The sequence below is a fragment of the Tachypleus tridentatus genome, chromosome 10 (assembly GCF_004210375.1).
Source record: "Tachypleus tridentatus isolate NWPU-2018 chromosome 10, ASM421037v1, whole genome shotgun sequence".
Classification (NCBI taxonomy): domain Eukaryota; kingdom Metazoa; phylum Arthropoda; class Merostomata; order Xiphosura; family Limulidae; genus Tachypleus; species Tachypleus tridentatus.
This window is the reverse complement of record NC_134834.1, coordinates 99449251-99477030: the sequence shown is the minus strand read 5'-3', so window position 1 is coordinate 99477030 and position 27780 is coordinate 99449251. Positions and strand designations below refer to the sequence as shown.

Below are 27780 nucleotides of genomic sequence, written 5' to 3'. Positions count from 1 at the left end.
ACATACACGGCTTTATCTGGCGGGATCTGGGCGTCTCGAGCAGCTTAACCAATCACAATGTGCTCTGCTATAAGGCTTAAACTGTACGAAACGGAGGTGATGTCACACGATACAATGGAACATTTGTGAATTTATTTGCTTAATCTCCGAGCGCCCCTGCTGGTTAAATGGAAATTAATTGTTTAGAAACTTTTACCATCTAAACAACTACCAGAGAGTTAGTTACTAGCTTCATTGATACCTGCAGTATTTCGTAAACATTAACAATATTTCATTAAAATGTAGCACAGCGGAATGCCTGAGGAACTGGGTTTCGATACCGGTAGTGGGCAGAGCACAGATAGCCCATTGTGTTGGTTTGTTCTTAACTTTAAACAAACAAGCTATTTTGTTAAACTATCTAACTGTCGTTAGCATATACAATCCAATAACCATTAATTAAAAAACAACAAATTTTACTAAAAAAACACATTATATATGGACGGACAGGTTTTATAGTTACTAAATATACAATACCATAGAAGGTATCATAAAGTATAGATCCAAATTTAATAAACAAATTTCAGATGTTCTCTGTAGACAAAATTCTATTTGATAAACAAACATAAGAAGAGGAAATACATATCCTTATAATTTGTTTCATAACGACAGATATAAACTTTATTTTAGATATTTATTAAGAAATAAAGACTAACACCGGATAACCCTGGTGACAAATCTCACCTTTAATATTTCTTTATATATGTATATTATTCATGATTACAGAAACTTTATTAAAATTAATTAGTTTATTTTTACATTTTTCTTATACAACTTAATCTAAGATTTGATATAAAAAACACCAGATAAGATTATGTATTTCTTTTGTGACAGTTTTACTTTTTATAATTCGTACTATTGACTGTTTTTCATGTTGTTGCTTTTCTTTATCGAATTGTACTTGAGCAAGGAAACACACTGTGCTAAATAATAATTTTGTAAACATTGATTTGCAAGCTTAATGAAGTAATTTATTTTGGGGGAAATACACTACATTGGTCTGTCGTCTATTTCTGTACAAATATGTAGGTGCTCCCCAAAATAAATCCATTTCGCTTATAAATAATTGTGTGCAAGCTTATTATTATTATTGAATTTTAAAATATTATAAAATTTCATTTGAATACTTTCATGACAAGCGACCCTATACGCAATGCATTATATTAAGATTTAAGTATAAAGTAAAATATTAAAAAAATAAATAAATAACTAAAAATATTTTTGTAACGTTAACCCTAACGTTATTTTATTCTTCTACGGAGATACTAACGTTAATATGGACAATGTCAACCAACTAAAATTCAAACTATTCAACAGTTGATAATTTAACAATGGGAAATCGTCTTTATTCTCAAGAGATCAGGACAAAAGTAATTTTGTATTGTATTATATCTATAACTGCAAAAACCTCTGGTCTGGGCCAGTAAGCCTAAAGAAATCAGTTGCACCATTTTCCTCTCAGTAAATCAGCTTAGATAAATTGGGTTTAATATATTTTATCATACACATAAACACACACACAAATAAAGACAATGAAAACGATTACGGAAAAATGCCTACTTACTGACCTTACTCCAAAGGTCAATCGTGTCGCAAGGAGAGTAAACCGGACAAAACTGCACTCTGTGACCTATTTTTGACCATGATGCTATTGGAGTTACTTTGGATCTTTCTTCTCCAACCACGAGGAAGGGGTAATAAAGACTGTTACACAAAGTAGACCTTCCATGTTGAATGTTATAATCAACTAATTTATTTTACGTTAACTTCAACGTTACACAATGGTCTGTCCGTTCTCTGACCATCACAGCCATCGAAATATATAAATAATTTATTGTGATTTAATTAAAATGTGATTTTTTTCGTCTTTTATTTTCAATTCCTAGTGGATCAACTGTGAGCTTTAGGGTTAATAATGCTAAAATTCGGGGCTCAATTACTCACGGTGGACATCATAAATTGTGTGTCTTTTCATTTAACCGGACGAAAAAATTTTTTTTATGAAAGCACAAACGTTATTAACACAACTTTACGAGAGCTGATAAACTAAACTATTAATATACACATTACTACTTATATTCTGTCTTACGAACAACTGATATACAAACTTGCTTACTGCAATACTTTCTTTTTTGTTTTTTTTGACGTGACATCAGATAAAACAGGACTTTATTTCTGGATATTTCGGTTAGGTCGTACTGATATTCACAGAGAGTTTCGGGATTATAAAAAAAAAAAAAAAATGTTTTTGCTCAAAACTAACAGACTAAAATTAAGTTGCACATCTCCAGCTCTCGATCTTATTTTTCATGTCTTTTTATCGTCAAAGATTTTAACCTATTTTATTAATTGCCTAAATGCCTTGGGGAATTTATTTTTCACCCTCAACAACGTCTTATGCGTATGTGGGCTTAATGGATAAGTTGATGATCCTTAAGGTTCACACATAACTGCTTTTCATTTCGAATTTTTGACCAGAAGGAATGGTTTGGGTTTGCTTTGAATTTCGTGCAAAGCTATACGAGGGATATCTGCACTAGCCATTCTTAATTTTGCATGTAAGACTAGAGGGAAGACAACTAGTCATCACCACCCGTCGCCAATTCTTGGGATACTCTTTTACCAACGAATAGTGGAATTTACCGTCACATTATAACGCCCCCACGGCGAACATGTTTGGTGTGACAGGGATTCAAACCCGCTACCCTTAGATTACGAGTCGAGTGCCTTAACCACCTCGCCACTCCGGGACCAAGAAGGAAGGTGATCAACCAGCAATACTTGGTATCGCAAGGTCTGTGAATAGATAGATATTCATTGTCATTTGTATAACGTACCCATAGCTAAAGATACGAAACGGATTCAGCGACGTCACGTCTCGAACTTCAGACCCTTCAACTGGCTAAGCATTTTAATAAAAATTCAAACTTTCAGTAAAGAAAAGAGTAAGTTGAAATAATACAGGGTGTTCAGAAAGTCACTGTGCAGTTTTGTAATCATATTTTATTCAGTCTATTTCAAGCCAGCAACTGATAGCGGTGTTTAGAAACAGAATAAGAAAAATCCAAGCCTGTATTGATGCCAACGGGGGTCACTTTCAACATTGTTTATAATTGTCATTCATATTTACCTCCTGTATTCTATATTGAAACATATCTGTTAATAAATATATAAGTGCACAGTGATTTTCCAAACACCCTGCATATGAAAGACATTTGTAAAGCACTGTTTTCATAACAGTATTTTCTGTATTTGCATACAATTTGATTTATTAACTAGTTGGGCCCGGCATGGCCAGGTGGGTTAAGGCGTTCGACTCGTAATCTGAGGGTCGCGGGTTCGAATACCCCGTCACACCAAACATGCTTTCCCTTTCAGCCGTGGGGGCGTTATAAGTGCGGTCAATCCCACTATTCGTTAGTAAAAGAGTGGTCCAAGAGTTGGCGGTGGGTGGTGATGAGTAGCTGCCTTCCTTTTAGCTTACACTGGTAAATTAGGGACGGCTATCGCAGATAGCCCTCGTGTAGCTTTGCGCGAAATTAAAAAAAACAAAACAAACAATAAGTAGTCTACATAATTATATATATTATCCTGATATCATAACGTATGCTTTTCTTATTATGTAACGAGCATCTAAGTTAAATAATGGTGTTATCATTAATATTTTAATAAATAAACGATATTATTTGAAATTAAATGTATATAAACGTTCAGTCTAAAACCAATGATGCATTTGCTGACGAAACCATGGTGGTGGTAAAAGAAATATTTGTAAAATGCACGATTATTTTTATTTATCTCGCTTGTTTGTACATTTATATTCGTTAATTATTAGGATGTGGTTTTAGATTTAAAAGTTGCATTGTTAACTTGATATAACCAGTTATCTTTGTTAGTGTTTGTATCTTAAAAGTACTTTACTAAATATTTCAAAAATTTGATAAACCACTTTCTTTCTGGTCGTCCCTGTATTCTAGTAGTACGTTATTAAATATATTTTTAATTTGATGTAACCGCTTTCTCGTTGTTGGTCTTTATATTTTAAAGTGCTTTATTAATTTTTTCTTCCAATCTGATATATAACCGCTTTCTTTTTTATTTGATACAACTGCTTTCATTCTGTTAATTTCAGTTTTCTAAAAGTATCTTATTAAATACGTTTTTATTTGATAAACCGCTTTCTTTCTATTGGTCTCTGTATTCTAGAAGTACGTTATTAAAATACAGCGCTTGTGCAGGTATTGTGTAGAGTGGTCAGTCGTTTGGTTCTGTAAAGCCGGTAATTACTACATTTTATCTCTTGAAAGTACTTTGAACTATAAGTAGGTTAGGAGTGAGATTCCTCTCCCCCTCTCCTGCAGGATTTCTAATAAACTTGTGTGCAGCAACGGAAGTCGCTTTAAGGTGAAGTGTGTTATTTTGTTTCTTGATCAGCTAAGCCTTCCTTAAAGCTCACACCCAAGGGCGAGAATTTAGTTGCGAACACTATTTACATATTGCGTGTGTGTTTTGTGCGACATCCGGCTATCTGCTACATCCCGAAGAGAATCTAACCTCTGATTTTAGGGTTGTGAATCCGAAGACTTACTGCTGTCCCACTCGAGGACACATATCGTCGTGAACGATCTTATAAAAATATTAGTGTATTGTGTGATACGACTTGAAGAAAGCTTCTTTTGTTGTGGTGACTAGTCTAGAGATTAAACGTCGAAAGTTGGCGAAACATTAGGCTTAAAAATTATGAGTAAAAAAACGAATCTATTATATAACGTGAGTTTTATCATAGACTTGAGAATATATTGGTTCCCAATAAACATTAGAATACATGTATATTGGTTTCTAATGTTTATTTTCGGCGTTTAAACTGTAAGTTTTAAAGTATTATACTGAATAAATAACGCAGGTTATCTTTTGTTTCTTATCGTCAAACTTATTAGTGCTGGTACTGTACGAAAGGTCTTTTTGGCTATGAATTATGGAAGACAGAGGATATGAAATTATGAAATACCATGTTTACATGCTTTTAATTTGAAATCCAAAATCTACAGCTTAAAAATAATGTGGAGAAAAAGATATACAGTTAACGCGATTTTTACCACTAATTTTAGACTTACTGATTAGATATTTTTATTGCTAGATCTGCTACACATTCAAAGTTATTCCAGTAATTTGTAGAGATATATTTCATTTCCTTGTGAAAGTTTTATGCTATGGAAGATGGTGTACCATTTTATAACTTTTTATAAATTTCGCATATGCAAGTGTACAAAATCACATAATACGTTTTTAATATATATATACATTTTTTATCTTACTTTCTCCAACTTGTCTAGTATAAATAGTAGTGCATAAATATATATATTCCTTGTTTTGTTGTTATAAAGGGAAAAAACGTGTTTTAGCCACATGGCTGAACCCTGGCGAATAATATCCATGTTTTTATACAGGTGAAGAAACGAAGTTCACCTTGACCGCACGGGCTCGGCAGGAATACGGAAAACATTTACCCTACTAACTGTTCGTGGGTAGCCTTAGGGACATTTATAAGGGGAACTAGATTGTATGTTGAAAGAGCAGCTGTTGGTGACCGTGTGTTAATTAATATGTTGAGTAATATTCAACACATATCTTCTCACGTGTCTTGTATAGGAAACATTTTCCTGTGTTTAGAAATGTTTTGTATACAATTTTAAAGCAAATATATATTTCATACTTTTTAAAAATGATTTTCTAACGTAAGTTATTTATTCAAGTAAATTTGATAGTGTAATTATAATAAAACGATATATTTTAACACTTTTCAAAAACATTTCTATTATTAACGTCTTGATTATTTGTTTTTAAATGTGATACCCTTCGGTTAAGTTACTAATAGATTTTTTGATATTTACATAACATGGTGATCTAAAGACCCTTGTAATCCTTTGTTTTTAAGCAAATTAGTTGTTCATAACAAACTTTATGTTCAAGTTGTCGTTCGCTTTTAATGAAAAGCACAGTTTTCACATGATTATATGTGCAATGAAAGAAGTAACAATCAACTTTTGATGTAGTTAGATGTACGTAATTTCTACTAAACAACAGTTAACTTAGGTAGTGTGGTTATGATGTACATCATTTCTACTAAACAACAGTTAACTTAAGTAGTGTAGTTATGATGTACATCATTTCTAATAAACAACAGTTAACTTAGGTAGTGTGGTTATGATGTACATAACTTCTAATAAACAACAGTTAACTTAGGTAGTGTAGTTATGATGTACATCATTTCTAATAAACAACAGTTAACTTAGGTAGTGTGGTTATGATGTACATCATTTCTACTAAACAACAGTTAACTTAAGTAGTGTAGTTATGATCTACATCATTTCTAATAAACAACAGTTAACTTAGGTAGTGTGGTTATGATGTACATCATTTCTACTAAACAACAGTTAACTTAAGTAGTGTAGTTATGATGTACATCATTTCTACTAAACAACAGTTAACTTAAGTAGTGTAGTTATGATGTACATCATTTCTAATAAACAACAGTTAACTTAGGTAGTGTGGTTATGATGTACATCATTTCTACTAAACAACAGTTAACTTAGGTAGTGTAGTTATGATGTACATCATTTCTACTAAACAACAGTTAACTTAGGTAGTGTGGTTATGATGTACATAATTTCTAATAAACAACAGTTAACTTAGGTAGTGTGGTTATGATCTACATCATTTCTAATAAACAACAGTTAACCTAAGTAGTGTGGTTATGATCTACATCATTTCTAATAAACAACAGTTAACTTAAGTAGTGTAGTTATGATGTACATCATTTCTACTAAACAACAGTTAACTTAGGTAGTGTGGTTATGATGTACATCATTTCTAATAAACAACAGTTAACTTAGGTAGTGTGGTTATGATATACATAACTTCCAATAAACAACAGTTAACTTAGGTAGTGAAGCTAAACAGTACAGTGATAAAGTATATTTTATTCTTGTATATGTAATATGTGGTACGGATTTACCGTTATACGTTTAATTAATGTCTACGCTTATTTCTTTATAATTTTCTTTTTTTTTTGCATATGACGCATATTATTGGCAGTGTATTGCGCAAGCACCGTCTGTTCTCTGAATATGTAGATTGTGGAAGATTTTTGAGAGTAAAAATCAACATTTGTTTTACGAAAATCCTATCGTGCTCGAACATTGTTGAAACTACGAGAAACTCGTGTGATTCATATGAAAGCAGCTTATTAGTCGAGAGACAGTAGAAAAAGGTTATTGTTTGTCAGCTACTGTCAGTATACATTAGGACTTGGAAACTATAATTGTGACTAACGCTTATTAATCTGAAAACTACATAATTTGAACCACGAATGTTTATATATTTCGAACATTACAAACCATTCAAGTTCAGTGAATTAACTTTCGACATTAGTACTTCTACGAGGACATTAGATAATACCGCCGGTGAAACTTACGAATGCTCCAAATGACCATCCGTCAAAATAAGTGTATCTGTGTATCAACATAGAATTAATTCGCGCTTGTGAACCGTGGACAAAAGTTTCAATTGTAGACCAGATATAAGACTCAGTATTGTCTGTAAGTTTATGAAACTGTTGTAGATAAATCAATATTTGTAATAACTGTTGGTAATAACCGTTATTATAAATTGTATTGTTGTTTGTATGTTAAAATTTATTTGTGTTAAACAAGAGAATTGTGTGTATGAATCTTGTTGGTAAATATAAATTTAATACATATTAATATTTAATTAACTTTTAAATTAAAGTTATAATGACCGGTTATTTGAAGTAGTAATACGTAATGTACGTAACGTAATAAATTTTAGACTCGTCCGAGATAAATTATAAATATATAACATATATGCCAAACAACATTTCGATTTCTTCGTAACGATGGCATATGAGTTTCGATCCCCCATTGTGCAGCTTTGCGCTTAAAGAAACAAAAGAACATTTATTAGTCAATTCATTGTTGTGATATGTTTACAATTATATACACACCCACTTCCGGAAATAATAATTATTTTCCTAGTGTATACGAATATCGCTGATTTATGACTTTGTTCTAATTCTAAGCCAACATCGTTCACTGACCCCAGGAAGTAACCTTTGAACTTAGCATGAAACATTGAAGCTGTAGATGATGTCTGGAAACTATCCATTTTGTTAACTATCAACATTTTTATCCTGAAATACCCTTTCTAATCCTACGCTTAACCTTTCTACACAACCTCTATCACAACGTCGTCTTGGACGGCGAAGAACGACCCCAGCCTCTTTGAAGATTGGCGTGTGGAGACAATTGAAAAAGTATCAATTTTACATATTAATTGTCTGGAAACTAGGGGTACTTCTAGTGGTTGTACCACACTAAACGCCTTTATTTTACATAAACAAGAATTTCTCACAAAAGAAATTTCGAGTTTAGGGACATATTTGTTCAAAAGTCTCACTACAAATTATTCAAACGTAAAACCGAATCTTGTGGTATAGAATGTTTTAATCAAATCAGTTTGTTTTCAAAGCGGTGTTAAGATTTGTGTTAGGCCAAAATTTGCGCCGTAGGCTATCTGCACTGTGCCTGTAGCAAGAATCAAACCTCAAAATATGAGCTCCCAACCACACACAAATAAACTTATCACGTTTCATTTTTAACTGATTTATCCGCTTTGTTAATTTCCCACCTGGGTTTAGAAATAGACAGGATGAGACAATCAAATTCATTGTTTGACAGATTAGGTTGGTAAGAAACAGAAAATCTTTTTTCCTGGTATGTTATTGGTCTTCGAAATGGTATTTTCAATGTGAATGGAACCTTACCTGACACGTGGATTGAACAATCTGGTCATACATGTAGATCACTTAGAAAGTTACTATGGCTGTCTGTAGTAATACAGTCAAACATCAACATCTGCCGCCAAAGAGGCTATGAAGCAAATAATGGGATTGACTGTCACTTTTATAACGTACTCAAGGCTGGAAATACAGAGCTTATTCAACGGTGTCGCGACACGAATGTTGGGCCTCTCGATCAAGTATTGTTAAAAACTAATAATTTACAGGATTTCTTTAGTAAATAATACAACCTTAAGGTCTTGAAAACGTGTTATCACATATTCGTCCTTTAGTCGTATTGGTATTATAACGCGTCGGTCAATCCCTCAATGTGGTAGTTTTGACAAGGGACCTTCTCTCTAGTCTACAGTTTCTAAAGTAGGGCCGACTAGCTATCGGGTTTCTTTGTGTTATGTGTAACAAGCAGCTACTTAGCTGACATTAATTACAGTCTATATCGTACAATAATTAAAAAATATTACAAAAACACATTCTGTTATCTGTTACCAAGGGTCTCAAAAGTATCCTTTTCAGACAAACAAAATATTTATATAGCATCAACTGTAATAGCTTAGGCAGTTATACGTTATATCTGCTAACCAACAGTAACCTCAGGTAGGGTAGTTATGACGTGCATCATATCTGCTAAGTAACGGTATCTCGCTTGTTTATAGCTCTCATAGGTTATATCAAAGGTAGTACTGTCCAACCTTAATTAATGTTTGCAGAGTGTAATAATAATAAACTAATCTGTCTTTGTGTGTGACAGCCATAGCTTCAAGAGGAGAGAGTCGATAAACCTGAAACTTTGTACACTTACTAAGGGTGTGCACCTGCGTATTATTTTCTAAATTTGACTTTAAAAAAATGTGGTTAAATTCTTTGCACTATAGTCCTACTCTATAGCCCCATGGTTCCGCTATCTTAAGAAAAGCATCATATTTTCGTTTAATTCTTACTTACTGAATGAAGAATATATAGAGGTTAAATGTCAAATACTGTTGAAAAATAACAAAATAGTAAAACACTGCATATTTTAATAATGTGTATATTTTAATACTTTTAATATTTTACTCACGTATCTACCTGAATAATGTGTATATTTTAATACCTTTTATATTTTTCTCATGTATATACTTGAATAAAGTGTATATTTTAATACTTTTTATATTTTTCTCATGTATATACTTGAATAAAGTGTATATTTTAATAATGTGTATATTTTACTCACGTATATACTTGAATACTGTGTATATTTTAATACTTTTTATATTTTTCTCACGTATATGCTTGAATAAAGTGTATATTTTAATAAAGTGTATATTTTACTCACGTATATACTTGAATAATGTGTATATTTTACTCACGTATATACTTGAATAATGTGTATATTTTACTCACGTATATACTTGAATAATGTGTATATTTTACTCACGTATATACTTGAATAATGTGTATATTTTACTCACGTATATACTTGAATAAAGTGTATATTTTACTCACGTATATACTTGAATAATGTGTATATTTTACTCACGTATATACTTGAATAATGTGTATATTTTAATACTGTGTATATTTTACTAAGAACGAACAAAGTTAAATAGAGCATAGAATCTAACATTTCTTATCCAACCATGAAACAGACCCTGAGAATAGGAGAAATGGTTAAGATGATAATAAAGTTCGGGGAACGACATCAAACAAAACAATTAAAGAAATTCTGGTGGAAGAAAAGATAAAACGACTGAAAAATGTTTAATTTTCTTGGGATTCATATAATTATCGGATATTAGCCTGAATTTGTATATGAACACTCGTATAATGGAGTATAGTTTACAAACTTTGAATATCTAAGTGAAATTTGGTAAAAATAAAATATTTGAAAAGATCTAAAATACGTTGAACATAAAGAAACACAGTCGACCAGTAATATATCAGTTTTATAACCCATGCGTAGCTGTGTAGTTCGGTTAGGGTTTAATGAAAACACAGAAGGCACTTAGCAACTCAATACTGAACAATAAAATACTAAACATACCTTACCAACCCAATACTGACCAATAATAAACTAAACATCCTTTACCATCTTAATACTGGTCAATAAAACATTAAACATACCTTATCATCCCCATACTGACCAATAATATACTTAAAACTCCTTACCAACTCAGTACTAATCAATAAAACACTAAACATATTGTACCAAACCAATACTAATCAATAAAACATTAAACATATTGTACCAACTCAGTACTAATCAATAAAACACTAAACATATTGTACCAAACCAATACTAATCAATAAAACACTAAACATATTGTACCAACTCAGTACTAATCAATAAAACACTAAACATATTGTACCAAACCAATACTAATCAATAAAACATTAAATATACCTTATAATCCCACTACTGATCAATAATACACTAAACATCCCTTTTCAACCCAATACTGATCAATAAAACACTAAACATACCTTACCATCACAATACTTTTTATATTTTACTCACGTATATACTTGAATAACGTGTATATTTTAATAATGTGTACATTCTACTCACGTATATACTTGAATAATGTGTATATTTTACTCACGTACATACTTGAATAATGTGTATATTTTACTCACGTATATACTTGAATAATGTGTATATTTTAATACTTTTTATATTTTACTCACGTATATACTTGAATATACACTAAACATACCTTACCATCCCAATACACATCAATAATACACCAAACATCCTTTACCAACCCAATACTGATCAAATAAACACTAAACATACCTTACCAGCTCAATAATACTCTAACTATACCTTACCAATACAATACACATCAATAATACACCAAACATCATTTTACCAACCCAGTACTGATCAAATAAACACTAAACATACCTTACCAGGCTCAATAATGCTCTAACTATACCTTGCCAGTACAGTACACATCAGTAATACACCAAACATCCTTTACCATCCCAATACTGATCAAATAAACACTAAACATACCTTACCAGCTCGATAATACTCTAACTATACCTTACCAATACAATACACATCAATAATACACCAAACATCCTTTACCAACCCAATACTGATCAAATAAACACTAAACATACCTTACCAGCTCGATAATACTCTAACTATACCTTACCAACACAATACACATCAATAATACACCAAACATCCTTTACCGTCCCAATACTGATCAAATAAACACTAAACATACCTTACCAGCTCAATAATACTCTAACCACACGTTACCAACACTATACACATCAATAATACACCAAACATTCTTTACCAACCCGATACTGATCAATAATACAGTAAACATCGCTTTGCATGTCAATACTGATCTATTAAATAAAGGTCTGTCTCAGGTGACTAAACAAGCACTTCATATAAATAATTCATTGTTTATTAAATGAAATATTCAATATTTTAAATGTAGATTTAATTGGATTTTAATGATAAAAATAAAAAACTATTGTAACTTGATATATGAGTAACTTCTGACAGGACACAAAATGTTCCTGGTATTTCACATGGCAGTGTGGAAGATACTTACGACAATTGTATTATCACAGTTTAAACGTTAAAAACCACAGTGATTGACGAAGTTTATTTTAGATCACCAGTATGAATGTTAAAACAATTAAACGTTTGGGCAGCGTAAAATTGCCCTTTCTTGGAGATCGGTCACCACATGGTCAAAGTAGGTCAACCGACTCGAGTTGTTGTTAACTGCCCAAAAATAGATAGAGGAACAAAAATAAATGTAATAACAAAGAGAATAAAACATGTAGATTTTATTACCCTTGTAGTCAATATTTGACATCAAGTGAATGGTTGAGGCTTTTTAAACTTTCTAGCTTATTAATATTAAATAGCAAAGGTAAAAAGTGTTGAGTCATTTCTAAATGTCAGAACAAACGACATTAAGGATATTTTTTGTTATATTTAATATTTTTAATACGTGGTTGTTGAGCTTTTACTACACTCTGGTGGCAAGGTTCAATTTTTTCATTATTTCTAATGGCATATTTTCTGCCATCTAGTGGCACGATTCTGAAGTATGAGTATTTTTCTTTTTTTTATATAGTTTTTAACAACAGTAAAACAACAAAACTTTCAGCAGAATCAATTACGATTTGTAAATAATTGTATTAAAACATATGATCTGAAAATAGTGTTATAAACATACATGAATTATCATGCTATAATGGAAGGGACCAAAATCATTAGTTTAAATCTAGCAGGTTTTCGAATAATATTTTTGGACAGATAATACTGACACGGATGGAGAGTTATGGACATGGTATTACTGACACGGATGGAGGGTTATGGACAGTGCATTACTGACACAGATTAACAGTGCTTACAGACATGGTGTTACTGACATGGGTGAAACAATGTTTAAAACAGGGTACTTATTGACACAAGTGTAACAGTGCTTATGGACAGAGTACTTATTAACACAGGTGTAACAGTGTTTCTAGACAGAGTACTTATTGACACAGGTGTAATAGTGTGTATAGACAGAGTACTTATTGATACAGGCTAACAGTATTTATAGACAGGGTACTTATTGACACAGGCTAACAGTGTTTATAGACAGAGTACTTATTGACACAGGCTAACAGTGTTTATAGATAGGGTACTTATTGACACAGATGTAATAGTGTTTACAGACAGAGTACTTATTGACACAGGCTAACAGTGTTTATAGATAGGGTACTTATTGATACAGATGTAATAGTGTTTACAGACAGAGTACTTATTGACACAGGCTAACAGTGTTTATAGACAGGGTACTTATTGACACAGATGTAACAGTGTTTACAGACAGAGTACTTATTGACACAGATGTAACAGTGTTTACAGACAGAGTACTTATTGACACAGGCTAACAGTGTTTATAGACAGGGTACTTATTGACTCAGGCTGACAGTGTTTATAGACAGAGTACTTATTGACACAGGTGTAACAGTGTTTATAGATAGGGTACTTATTGACCCAGATGTAATAGTGTTTATAGACAGAGTACCTAATGACACAGCCATAACAGTGTTTATAGACAGAGTACTTATTGACACAGGCTAACAGTGTTTATAGATAGGGTACTTATTGATACAGATGTAATAGTGTTTCCAGACAGAGTACTTATTGACACAGGCTAACAGTGTTTATAGACAGGGTACTTATTGACACAGATGTAACAGTGTTTACAGACAGAGTACTTATTGACACAGATGTAACAGTGTTTACAGACAGAATACCTATTGACACAGCCATAACAGTGTTTATAGACAGAGTACCTATTGACACAGGCTAACAGTGTTTATAGACAGAGTACTTATTGACACAGGCTAACAGTGTTTATAGATAGGGTACTTATTGACACACATGTAATAGTGTTTACAGACAGAGTACTTATTGACACAGGTGTAACAGTGTGTATAGACAGAGTACTTATTGACACAGGCTAACAGTGTTTATAGATAAAGTACTTATTGACACACATGTAATAGTGTTTATAGACAGAGTACTTATTGACACAGGTGTAACAGTGTTTATAGACAGAGTACCTATTGACACAGCCATAACAGTGTTTATAGACAGAGTATTTATTGACACAGGCTAACAGTGTTTATAGATAGGGTACTTATTGACACAGATGTAATAGTGTTTACAGACAGAGTACTTATTGACACAGGCTAACAGTGTTTATAGATAGGGTACTTATTGACACAGGCTAACAGTGTTTATAGACAGAGTACATATTGACACAGCCATAACAGTGTTGATAGACAGAGTACTTATTGACACAGGCTAACAGTGTTTATAGATAGGGTACTTATTGACAGAGATGTAATAGTGTTTACAGACAGAGTACTTATTGACACAGGCTAACAGTGTTTATAGACAGGGTACTTATGGACACAGGCTAACAGTGTTTATAGACAGGGAATTATTGATACAGATGTAACAGTGTTTATAGACAGAGTACTTATTGACACAGATCTAACAGTGTTTACAGACAGAGTACTTATTGACACAGGTGTAACAGTGCTTATAGACAGTACTTATTGACACAGGTGTAACAGTGTTTATAGACAGAGTACTTATTGACACAGGCTAACAGTGTTTATAGACAGAGTACTTATTGACACAGGCTAACAGTGTTTATAGACAGGGTATTTATTGACACAGGTGTAATAGTGTTTACAGACAGAGTACTTATTGACACAGGCTAACAATGTTTACAGACAGGGTACTTATTAACACAGGTGTAACAGTGCTTATAGACAGTACTTATTGACACAGCCGTAACAGTGTTTACAGACAGAGTACTTATTGACACAGGCTAACAGTGTTTATATACAGAGTACCTATTGACACAGCCATAACAGTGTTTATAGACAACGTACTTATTGACACAGGTGTAATAGTGTTTACAGACAGAGTATTTATTGACACAGGCTAAAAATGTTTACAGACAGGGTACTTATTAACACAGGTGTAACAGTGCTTACAGACAGGGTACTTATTAACACAGGTGTAACAGTGTTTACAGACAGAGTACTTATTGACACAGGCTAACAGTGTTTATAGACAACGTACTTATTGACACAGGTGTAATAGTGTTTACAGACAGAGTATTTATTGACACAGGCTAAAAATGTTTACAGACAGGGTACTTATTAACAGAGGTGTAACAGTGTTTACAAACAGGGTACTTATTGACACAGGTGTAACAGTGTTTATAGAGAGGTTATTATTGACGGAATGTTACTAACACTGGTGGAACATTGGTTGTTAAATAGATTCTGTTAAAGTAGAAGGGTAAGTGAGAAACCACTCAACACTGAATCTCTACCTGTCTTGTGTTATTTTCGTTAACCTAAACTGTGCATCTGGAAGAAACTTTCGTTGCTTATTTTTTAAATATTTCACTGTGATGGTAACATTTATGAATGAATCATTCTTTTATTAAACATAAGAGTTTAGAAGAAAGATAATTACAGTGATTAAAATACACAATGTATTGTAAAAAATCCAATTATATACATACATAATAACAAAAAAGCCAAATATGCCTGACTCAAAGAAAGCACTCAGAAATATGTACAGAAATGTGTATTTCCTGGTAAGTGGAAGAAAGAAACATATATTCTAGTATCCATCACAGCATGAGGATCCTGGAAAACAGAACATTTTGTTTAATAATTTTGGAAACGGAGACAAAAGAAACTTAGTGATTTTAAAGTTGTATATTTATCTGTTTATTATAGAAATAGGGTTAAGGAAACTTGTTTCCACCTGATAGTTATATGTCAAGTCAAGTTAGTATAGTTATATGTCAAGTCAAGTTAGTATAGTTATATGTCACGTCAAGTTAGTATAATTTGATAATAATTTAACAACAAAAGTCAAAGCAATAATTTTGTAAACTTTAGTGTTATGTAAGTTCCCAGTTGTAACCAAACACACACGAATATTTTCAAATAATTTGTGAAAACCAGTAATAAAAATTTATTACATGAGAAATACCCAAGTATTCTTTCTCTAATATTTTATTAGTTCAATGCCACTAAATTTGTTTTATCAACTATGGTTAATAAAAACCATTAAAAAGTACAACACTAATAAGTTATCAAAATGATCATAACAAATATCAAAAGGAACAAGTTACCTTAAAAATACAAACCTTTCTCAAGAGTATTTTTGGGCTAAAGTGCGGCCAGCATCACAATTCATTGTCCTCTGTTGCTTTCCTACAGTTAAAAAGCCATTTTATGATACGAGCATTTTTTTCAACAATAGATGTCTCCACCGGACCATGTTCTAAAAGGTCCTGACCCCGCAACCCATCTTTATTGCTCCAATTATCTTGTATAGAGTCCTCGCTGCACACTTGTGACCGATGGTCACCAGTATGGATTGAGCTGCCGGACCCAAAAAAATTGTGGTGGAGAGATTGTTGTGGATGAACTAAACTGTTTCCATATGTTGGATTCAAGCCCCATACTGTCAAAGAAACGTTCTAATTCTCTGGGAACATCTGTTGCCCACCCTATGGAATTTTAAAGAGGATTGATTATAACTATACCGACAACCAACATCCGATTTGGACCGAACTGTGGGATTTTTCTGCACACAGCAACTTTGTGAGGTCGTTGCTATCACTCCAGATATAGCATGCTCGTTTGATTCATGATAAAGTTGTCTAATCACGTCATCTTGGTCACTTACGAAAGCAAAATTTCTAGCCTTTTGATCAGGGAAAGAGGAAGGTCTGGGACTTATCCTCACCTCAGTTTCCTCAAGTCTTGAACTATTAGAAACCATTTCAGAACTCTCAGTAGAGTGATGAGAAGATATTACTTGTTTTCCTTGAGATTGAGAAAGATCTGGCATACTTTTATGTACATTGTAAGTCACTTGTTGGATTTCATGAGGGTTGCACTTTGAAACAGAATCAATATTTCCACACAGGTTCCGTGTCTCAGAAAAACTGGTTTCTTCTTTTCTAAAGTTTATATCTTTTACGTTTTCAGTGGATTGTCCTGTTACCTGATGAAATAAAGGAACGTTTCTGAAGGATTCACAATACCATGCGTCAGAATGAGGACTGGTCCACTCCTTATTAATAACTCTCTGCTGACCTCTTCTATTACATTCAACATTTAGGGTTTCATAAACCTGTGAATATTTTGATGCCCCTTGAGATTGGGTAGACAGTTGAAGATAGGCACTGTGCTTGAAAGGCTGCCTGCAATCCAGAACTTTCTCAGACTTCACGTAGTCAGCTTTACTTTCCTCAAGACGTTCCACTGCACTCCTTCGGTGCACTAAAATGTCAAAATATAAATATCAATGAGTGGGAAACAAAGAACCTGGTTGAGTTTGAAAACCTAAGTATCTAATCAGTTCCATTGTATATTTTAACATATTGTGATAACTTTCTGTACTGTTAACACCTTAAGTACAATACTCTACACACTAAGTTAACATATAAAATATAAAGTATTCGTTTCATTTCGAAACGTTTTCTCCACTGGTACAAAAGAACATTTTCCTCAGTCATCATTCATACCCTTGAGTAAATAATAAGAAATACCATTTATATAGCAACATCCCCTCTATCACCTAATAAGAAAAAAACACATCCTGGTGTAGCATACCCGTTCCTTCTCTTAACTAGTAACAAAGAACTGTTGTTACACACCGGTTCCTTCTCATAACTAGTAACAAAGAACTGTTGTTACACACCTGTTCCTTCGGTTAAATAGTAACAAAGAACTTTTCTTACACACCTGTTCCTTCGGTTAACTGGTAACAAAGAACTGTTGTTACACACCTGTTCCTTCTCTTAACTAGTAACAAAGAACTGTTGTTACACACCTGTTCCTTCGGTTAACTGGTAACAATGAACTGTTGTTACACACCTGTTCCTTCTCTTAACTAGTAACAAAGAACTGTTGTTACACACCTGTTCCTTCTCTTAACTAGTAACAATGAACTTTTCTTACACACCTGTACCTTCGGTTAACTGGTAACAAAGAACTTTTGTTACACACCTGTTCCTTCTCTTAACTAGTAACAAAGAACTGTTGTTACACACCTGTTCCTTCGGTTAAATAGTAACAATGAACTTTTCTTACACACCTGTTCCTTCGGTTAACTGGTAACAAAGGACTTTTGTTACACACCTGTTTCTTCGGTTAACTGGTAACAAAGAACTTTTGTTACACACCTGTTACTTCGGTTAACTGGTAACAAAGAACTTTTGTTACAGACCTGTTCCTTCGGTTAACTGGTAACAAAGAACTTTTGTTACACACCTGTTTCTTCGGTTAACTGGTAACAAAGAACTTTTGTTACACACCTGTTTCTTCGGTTAACTGGTAACAAAGAACTTTTGTTACACACCTGTTACTTCGGTTAACTGGTAACAAAGAACTTTTGTTACAGACCTGTTCCTTCGGTTAACTGGTAACAAAGAACTTTTGTTACACACCTGTTTCTTCGGTTAACTGGTAACAAAGAACTTTTGTTACACACCTGTTCCTTCGGTTAACTGGTAACAAAGATCTTTTGTTACACACCTGTTCCTTCTGTTAACTAGTAACAAAGAACTTTTGTTACACATCTGTTCCTTCTGTTAACTAGTAACAAGGAACTGTTGTTACATACTTGTTCCTTCTGTTAACTAGTAACAATGAACTGTTGTATCATACCTTTTTCTTCTGTTAACTAGTAACAATGAACTGTTGTAACATACTTGTTCCTTCTGTTAACTAATAACAGTGATATGTCGTAAGGTATCTGTTCCTTCTGTTAAATAGTAACAATGAAGTGTTGTAACATACCTTTTCATTTTGTTAACTAATAACAGTGATATGTCGTAAGGTGTCTGTTCCTTCTGTTAAATAGTAACAATGAATTGTTGTAACATACCTTTTCATTTTGTTAACTAGTAACAGTGATCGTTGGTAAGGTATCTGTTCCTTCTGTTAAATAGTAACAATGAACTGTTGTAACATACCTTTTCATTTTGTTAACTAGTAACAGTGATCGTTGGTAAGGTATCTGTTCCTTCCGTTAAATAGTAACAATGAACTGTTGTAACATACCTTTTCATTTTGTTAACTAGTAACAGTGATCGTTGGTAAGGTATCTGTTCCTTCTGTTAAGTAGTAACAATGAACTGTTGTAACATACCTTTTCATTTTGTTAACTAGTAACAGTGATCGTTGGTAAGGTATCTGTTCCTTCCGTTAAATAGTAACAATGAACTGTTGTTACATACCTTTTCATTTTGTTAACTAGTAACAGTGATCGTTGGTAAGGTATCTGTTCCTTCTGTTAAATAGTAACAATGAACTGTTGTAACATACCTTTTCATTTTGTTAACTAGTAACAGTGATCGTTGGTAAGGTATCTGTTCCTTCTGTTAAATAGTAACAATGAACTGTTGTAACATACCTTTTCATTTTGTTAACTAGTAACAGTGATCGTTGGTAAGGTATCTGTTCCTTCCGTTAAATAGTAACAATGAGTTGTTGTAACATACTTTATATTAACTGATAAAAAAGATATTTTTTTGTTGTAATACCCATTTTCCTCATGTTAACTGTTTAGGTTGTAAGATTTAAAAGAACGTCCTGATTTATATCTCGCAGATCGTGTAATGACGACATTCTCAGAAAAACAAACTTTGTTCAGTGTTAAGTTTTTAATTGATTGTTGACTAAAACCGCGACAAATTAATCACATCAAAGTGTTACTTCACAGATTAATTCCTTTAACACACACACGTCACTCTGGAAGGAACGAAACGTTAAGATAATTTGAACTGCATGTAGAACGTGACACTTTTTGACGAGCACCAGACAGACGTTTTAATTTGATGTTCTGAACACGTCTAAGTGTTATATGTGGTCAGGGTTCTCTGTCTGCTTGACATATATATACTAAGTTGTTTACACAACAACTGGCACTATACGGGTATTTAAAGTGTAGCTGAATAATGTGACAAATCACATAACGTAGTTTATCAAACAACCATGTTGTGCTGCTAGTTCCCGGATGTTTATACATGTTGTCCACATGCCAATCTTTCTTGTTTTCTCTCACGTTAAAAGTCATCGTCTTTAGTTCCTAAAACATAACTGAGAAAGAGATATTCGTAAGGCTAAACTGAGATTCGAATGTTTTTTTGTTTGTTAAGCACAAAGTTGCACATGATCTATCAGTGCCCTTTACGCTGCTGGTATCGAAACCCGATTTCTAGTATATAACTTCGGTGGGCTTAGCAGAAATTTTGTAGACTTATATACTGTAGTGTGTGTGTGTTTTTTTTTCGTATAGCAAAGCCACAAAGGGCTATCTGCTCAGCTATTGGGACGGAGAAGAAACTGTTGCTTATTCCCCTCTGGTCAGACCTCAGGGTACTTTCTTGATTAGTTAGTCACCGATAATAAAACTCTCACGGTACTTTCATCGCCTTGGTCACAGGTAATAAAACTCACGGTACTTTCCTCGCCTTGGTCACAGGTAATAAAACTCACGGTACTTTCCTCGCCTTGGTCACAGGTAATAAAACTCACGGTACTTTCCTCGCCTTGGTCACAGGTAATAAAACTCACGGTACTTTCCTCGCCTTGGTCACAGGTAATAAAACTCACGGTACTTTCCTCACCTTGGTCACAGGTAATAAAACTCACGGTACTTTCGTCACCTTGGTCACAGGTAATAAAACTCACGGTACTTTCGTCACCTTGGTCACAGGTAATAAAACTCACGGTACTTTCGTCACCTTGGTCACAGGTAATAAAACTCACGGTACTTTCCTCACCTTGGTCACAGGTAATAAAACTCACGGTACTTTCCTCACCTTGGTCACAGGTAATAAAACTCTCACAGAATAAAACTGTTTTGATTAATTTTTATTTTTCAAGAACACTAAATGTTTGCTGTGACAAAGAAAATAATGATCTTCAGCATTTGTAAAAACAACAACAAAGATCTGATTATGTCAAAGCAAAGCTATATTAGGTTATCTGTTATACCCTCCAACGGGAATCGAACTCCCAATTTAGCGTTGTATGTCCGTAGACACACCGGGGGATGAAAAACCGAACGATCGTGACATATTTAAGTTACATCATTTCAAATAAACGAAAGGACTATTAGGATATAAAATAATAGTTACATTACTTCTGCTAAAGTCAAAGTTATAACAAAGGGGTAGTTCAAAGTTATAACATTGATTCTACATTTACAGCATGTCTATCAAAACGGAAACATCATCATGACATCACAACTACATTTACAGTATGTTTATCAAAACAGAAACACCATTATGACATCGTAACTACATTTACAGCATGTCTATCAAAACAGAAACACCTTCATGACATCGTAACTACATTTACAGCATGTCTATCAAAACAGAAACACCATCATGACATCACTACATTTACAGTATGTTTATCAAAACAGAAACATCATCATGACATAACTACATTTACAGTATGTTTATCAAAACAGAAACATCATCATGACATAACTACATTTACAGCATGTTTATCAAAACAGAAACACCATCATGACATCGTAACTACATTTACAGCATGTCTATCAAAACAGAAACACCATCATGACATCACTACATTTACAGTATGTTTATCAAAACAGAAACACCATCATGACATCACTACATTTACAGTATGTTTATCAAAACAGAAACATCATCATGACATCATAACTACATTTACAGTATGTTTATCAAAACAGAAACATCATCATGACATAACTACATTTACAGCATGTTTATCAAAACAGAAACACCATCATGACATCACTACATTTACAGCATGTCTATCAAAACGGAAACATCATCATGACATCCTAACTACATTTACAGCATGTTTATCAAAACAGAAACATCATCATGACATCCTAACTACATTTACAATATGTTTATCAAAACGGAATCATCATCATAACATCGTAACTACATTTACAGTATGTTTATCAAAACAGAAACACCATCATGACATCGTAACTACATTTACAGTATGTTTATCAAAACAGAAACATCATCATGACATCACTACATTTACAGTGTGTTTATCAAAACAGAAACATCATCATGACATCATAACTACATTTACAGTATGTTTATCAAAACAGAAACATCATCATGACATCACTACATTTACAGCATGTTTATCAAAACAGAAACATCATCATGACATCATAACTACATTTACAGTATGTTTATCAAAACGGAAACATCATCATGACATCACAACTACATTTACAGCATGTTTATCAAAACAGAAACACCATCATGACATCGTAACTACATTTACAGTATGTCTATCAAAACGGAAACATCATCATGACATAACTACATTTACAGCATGTTTATCAAAACAGAAACACCATCATGACATCACTACATTTACAGCATGTCTATCAAAACGGAAACATCATCATGACATCCTAACTACATTTACAGCATGTTTATCAAAACAGAAACATCATCATGACATCCTAACTACATTTACAATATGTTTATCAAAACGGAATCATCATCATAACATCGTAACTACATTTACAGTATGTTTATCAAAACAGAAACACCATCATGACATCGTAACTACATTTACAGTATGTTTATCAAAACAGAAACATCATCATGACATCACTACATTTACACTATGTTTATCAAAACAGAAACATCATCATGACATCGTAACTACATTTACAGTATGTTTATCAAAACAGAAACATCATCATGACATCGTAACTACATTTACAGTATGTTTATCAAAACAGAAACATCATCATGACATCATAACTACATTTACAGTATGTTTATCAAAACAGAAACATCATCATGACATCATAACTACATTTACAGTATGTCTATAAAACAGAAACATCATCATGACATCATAACTACATTTACAGTATGTCTATTAAAACGGAACATGGAGATCTGTGTATGCTAAGTTCAGAGTTAAAGAAGAAATGAAGTTATGACATCATAAGACCTAATAACATTTTCGCTGTGAATGATCACCAACAATTGGTTAGAGAACATAGTGGAAATACTGCTATTTTAAATTTACTGTTAACTTGTAACTGAGAAATGGCTGATCGGGTAGAGATTAGAAAACTGGTGACAGTTAGTGATCATTATCGAATTAGAAGTGGTTTGACTGTATTTGGAGATTTGAAACGAAGGTTCTGGTTTGAAATTATGAAGAGAGCAAACAACTGTGTACACACTACGAAATGTGTGACTCAGTTAGTTGGAGATACTTGTAAAATGTAAAATAAATTATTAAATATTCAAGATGGTTATATTCCTTATGAAAAGTAAGGATAGAAAACTTATTATTTGTAAAACTAAGCTCTCTTTACGGAAAATTGTTTGTACAAGTTTCGTGGTAAATAAAAACAACAAGTACCTATTAGTAGCACTGTTCACGGCAGGTACTGTTTATGGACAACACAGATCTGCTAATTTAAACTTCGTAACAGTTGTTTTGGTATTAATTGATTTTCCATAACCCAGCTATGTAGATTTTTCATAACCCAGCTATGGAGGTTTCGAAAATAACATTCGTTTTTTTTTTTTCAATCACATAAGGATGTTTTTACAAATGGGAAGAATAAAACTTAATTAATTAAATTATTATTTCGTTCACCACAATGAACGTTTGTTATTATTATGTTTGAGCTCTAGAACGATCCATAAGATTCTCACGTTGTGGTTGTTCTAGAGACATCTATAGTCAATGGTTATCACATTTTAGGTATAACAAAATTTGACCCAATTTCAATGAAAGTGATTCACTTATGTAAAAGTACATTTGACATTTTGAGAAAAAATTCGGTACCTAATGGATAGAAGTGGATATCACTTTTCGAAACAACGCAGAGAAATTACTGTGAACATGTAAACATTTAAGACAATAAAACCAACGCAGGTCTGTGTTGTTATTTTCTGGCCCCTTCGCTAGAAAGTGTGGGGTGGGGGAGTTGTTGAACAGCAGCATCACCCTGGGTACTACATGCACTATCAAGTGTGTGACGTGGAGAGTTATAGTCCAGAGAAACACATAAATTAAGCTCTGGTATTTCGCTTTATACTATTGCTAATCGAATATAGTACTAATTACCTTTCTGTGTTAGATATAGGCTTTCTACCATAATATACCTCCAACACTCTTACCTTGAAACAAATACATTCCGAAGTTGATGTACATAAACTTTCCACAATTATAATACACACGTTTCCGATATAACGAAACACTACTAAGTATTAGCTACTGCGAGTGAACACGATGTTCCCGCACACTTTCACTTTAAAATGCACGAGCTCGCGAAATGTGACAGGCAGCGGAAGAGCCCGCATACGAATTTCCTGAGGTAGTGTTGCTAACAACATATCATACCCCTAGACGTCCACGTGCAACTCTTGACGTTAAGAACACCCTCAAGTTCAACACCAAACGACACGCTTCGGCCGCCGTTTAGCACGTGATCAAAATGAAACAGTAACACCAAGGCAACTGAGTAACCAGTGTATAAAACTAAATTGGTATTTCCATACTTGTACACGTACGCTATGAAACAATTTCATACCCGCACAGTGAACTGCTACACAGATGTTACGTATTCGAGATTATTACTCTAATAAAAATTTCGCAGCAAAAATATGATTTCTAAGTCACATCCTCTTAAATAACTACATGAATAAACAGCAACAAATATCAGGGCCACAGTCACAGTAGTACAAAACTAAAGTACAACAATGAACAATAAGACCTGAATCTCTGTAATACAAAACTACAGTACAACAATGAACAAGACCTGAATCACTGTAGTACAAAACTACAGTACAACAATGAACAAGACCTGAATCACTGTAGTACAAAACTACAGTACAACAATGAACAAGACCTGAATCACTGTAGTACAAAACTACAGTACAACAACGAACACCAAGACCCGAGTCACTGGTACAAAACTCTAAACTGGGACAAATAGCAAGAAAAGAGTTAGTACAGTAACACACAATGGAGTCCATGTCTGTGTTAGTACAGCAATGACCTCCACGACATGTGTTACTGTCGTTTTAGAACAAAGTCACACGAGATCGTGTCTACAGAATGAAATAGAGTTCATGAATTCAGCGTTTTAAGTTTCTGAACTTATCACAGTCCTACAAGAGAACCATTCTTACTATAAAACCAACACCGGACATTATTACTATTGGTTTTACTATCGAATTAATACCGGACATTATTATTACGGGATTTACTGTACAATCAATATCGGACATTATTATTACTGGTCTTACTGCACAATCAATACCGAACATTATTATTACTTGTTTTACTGTACAATCAATACCGGACATTATTATTACGGATTTTACTGTAAAACCAATGTCGGACATTATTACTAAGTTTTGTTACTTCTGTTTACTTGGTATACACCGCTTTTACTGAGTTTTGTTACTTCTGTTTACTTGATATACACCGCTTTTACTGAGTTTTGTTACTTCTGTTTACTTGGTATAGACTGCTTTTACTTGTTTTACTGTACAATCAGTACCGGACATTATTACTATTATTTTTACTGTAGTCAGTACCGAACATTATTATTACTGGTTTTACTGTACAATCAGTACCGAACATTATTATTACTGGTTTTACTGTACAGTACCGGACATTATTATTACTGGTTTTACTGTACAATCAGTACCGAACATTATTATTACTTGTTTTACTGTACAATCAGTACCGAACATTATTATTACTGGTTTTACTGTACAGTACCGGACATTATTATTACTGGTTTTACTGTACAATCAGTACCGAACATTATTATTACTGGTTTTACTGTACAATCAGTACCGAACATTATTATTACTGGTTTTACTGTACAGTACCGGACATTATTATTACTGGTTTTACTGTACTATCAGTACCGAACATTATTATTACTGGTTTTACTGTACAATCAATACCGAACATTATTATTACTTGTTTTACTGTACAATCTGTACCGAACATTATTATTACTTGTTTTACTGTACAGTACCGGACATTATTATTACTGGTTTTACTGTACAATCAGTACCGAACATTATTATTACTGGTTTTACTGTACAGTACCGGACATTATTATTACTGGTTTTACTGTACAATCAGTACCGAACATTATTATTACTTGTTTTACTGTACAATCAGTACCGAACATTATTATTACTGGTTTTACTGTACAGTACCGGACATTATTATTACTGGTTTTACTGTACAATCAGTACCGAACATTATTATTACTGGTTTTACTGTACAGTACCGGACATTATTATTACTGGTTTTACTGTACAATCAGTACCGAACATTATTATTACTGGTTTTACTGTACAATCAGTACCGAACATTATTATTACTGGTTTTACTGTACAGTACCGGACATTATTATTACTGGTTTTACTGTACAATCAGTACCGAACATTATTATTACTGGTTTTACTGTACAATCAATACCGAACATTATTATTACTTGTTTTACTGTACAACCAATACCGAACATTATTATTACTTGTTTTACTGTACAATCAGTACCGAACATTATTATTACTGGTTTTACTGTACAATTAATACCGAACATTATTATTACTTGTTTTACTGTACAACCAATACCGAACATTATTATTACTTGTTTTACTGTACAATCAGTACCGAACATTATTATTACTTGTTTTACTGTACAATCAGTACCGAACATTATTATTACTGGTTTTACTGTACAATCAGTACCGAACATTATTATTACTGGTTTTACTGTACAGTACCGGACATTATTATTACTGGTTTTACTGTACAATCAGTACCGAACATTATTATTACTGGTTTTACTGTACAATCAATACCGAACATTATTATTACTGGTTTTACTGTACAATCAGTACCGAACATTATTATTACTGGTTTTACTGTACAATCAGTACCGAACATTATTATTACTGGTTTTACTGTACAGTACCGGACATTATTATTACTGGTTTTACTGTACAATCAGTACCGAACATTATTATTACTTGTTTTACTGTACAATCAGTACCGAACATTATTATTACTGGTTTTACTGTACGGTACGGACATTATTATTACTGGTTTTACTGTACAATCAGTACCGAACATTATTATTACTGGTTTTACTGTACAGTACCGGACATTATTATTACTGGTTTTACTGTACAATCAGTACCGAACATTATTATTACTGGTTTTACTGTACAATCAGTACCGAACATTATTATTACTGGTTT

General features: G+C 33.0%; 1 protein-coding gene across 1 annotated transcript; it reads right to left on the bottom strand.

Moving 5' to 3' along the window:
- Positions 1 to 15895: 15895 nt before the first annotated feature.
- Positions 15896 to 24885, bottom strand: LOC143228164 (uncharacterized). Its single transcript, XM_076459475.1, has 3 exons — positions 24667 to 24885; positions 16618 to 17761; positions 15896 to 16108 (listed from the first exon to the last, which is right to left on the bottom strand). Exons 1-2 carry the CDS (start codon positions 24698 to 24700, stop codon positions 16941 to 16943), a joined length of 855 nt encoding a protein of 284 aa, XP_076315590.1. The 5' UTR covers positions 24701 to 24885; the 3' UTR covers positions 15896 to 16108; positions 16618 to 16940.
- Between the last annotated feature and the right edge of the window lie 2895 nt (positions 24886 to 27780).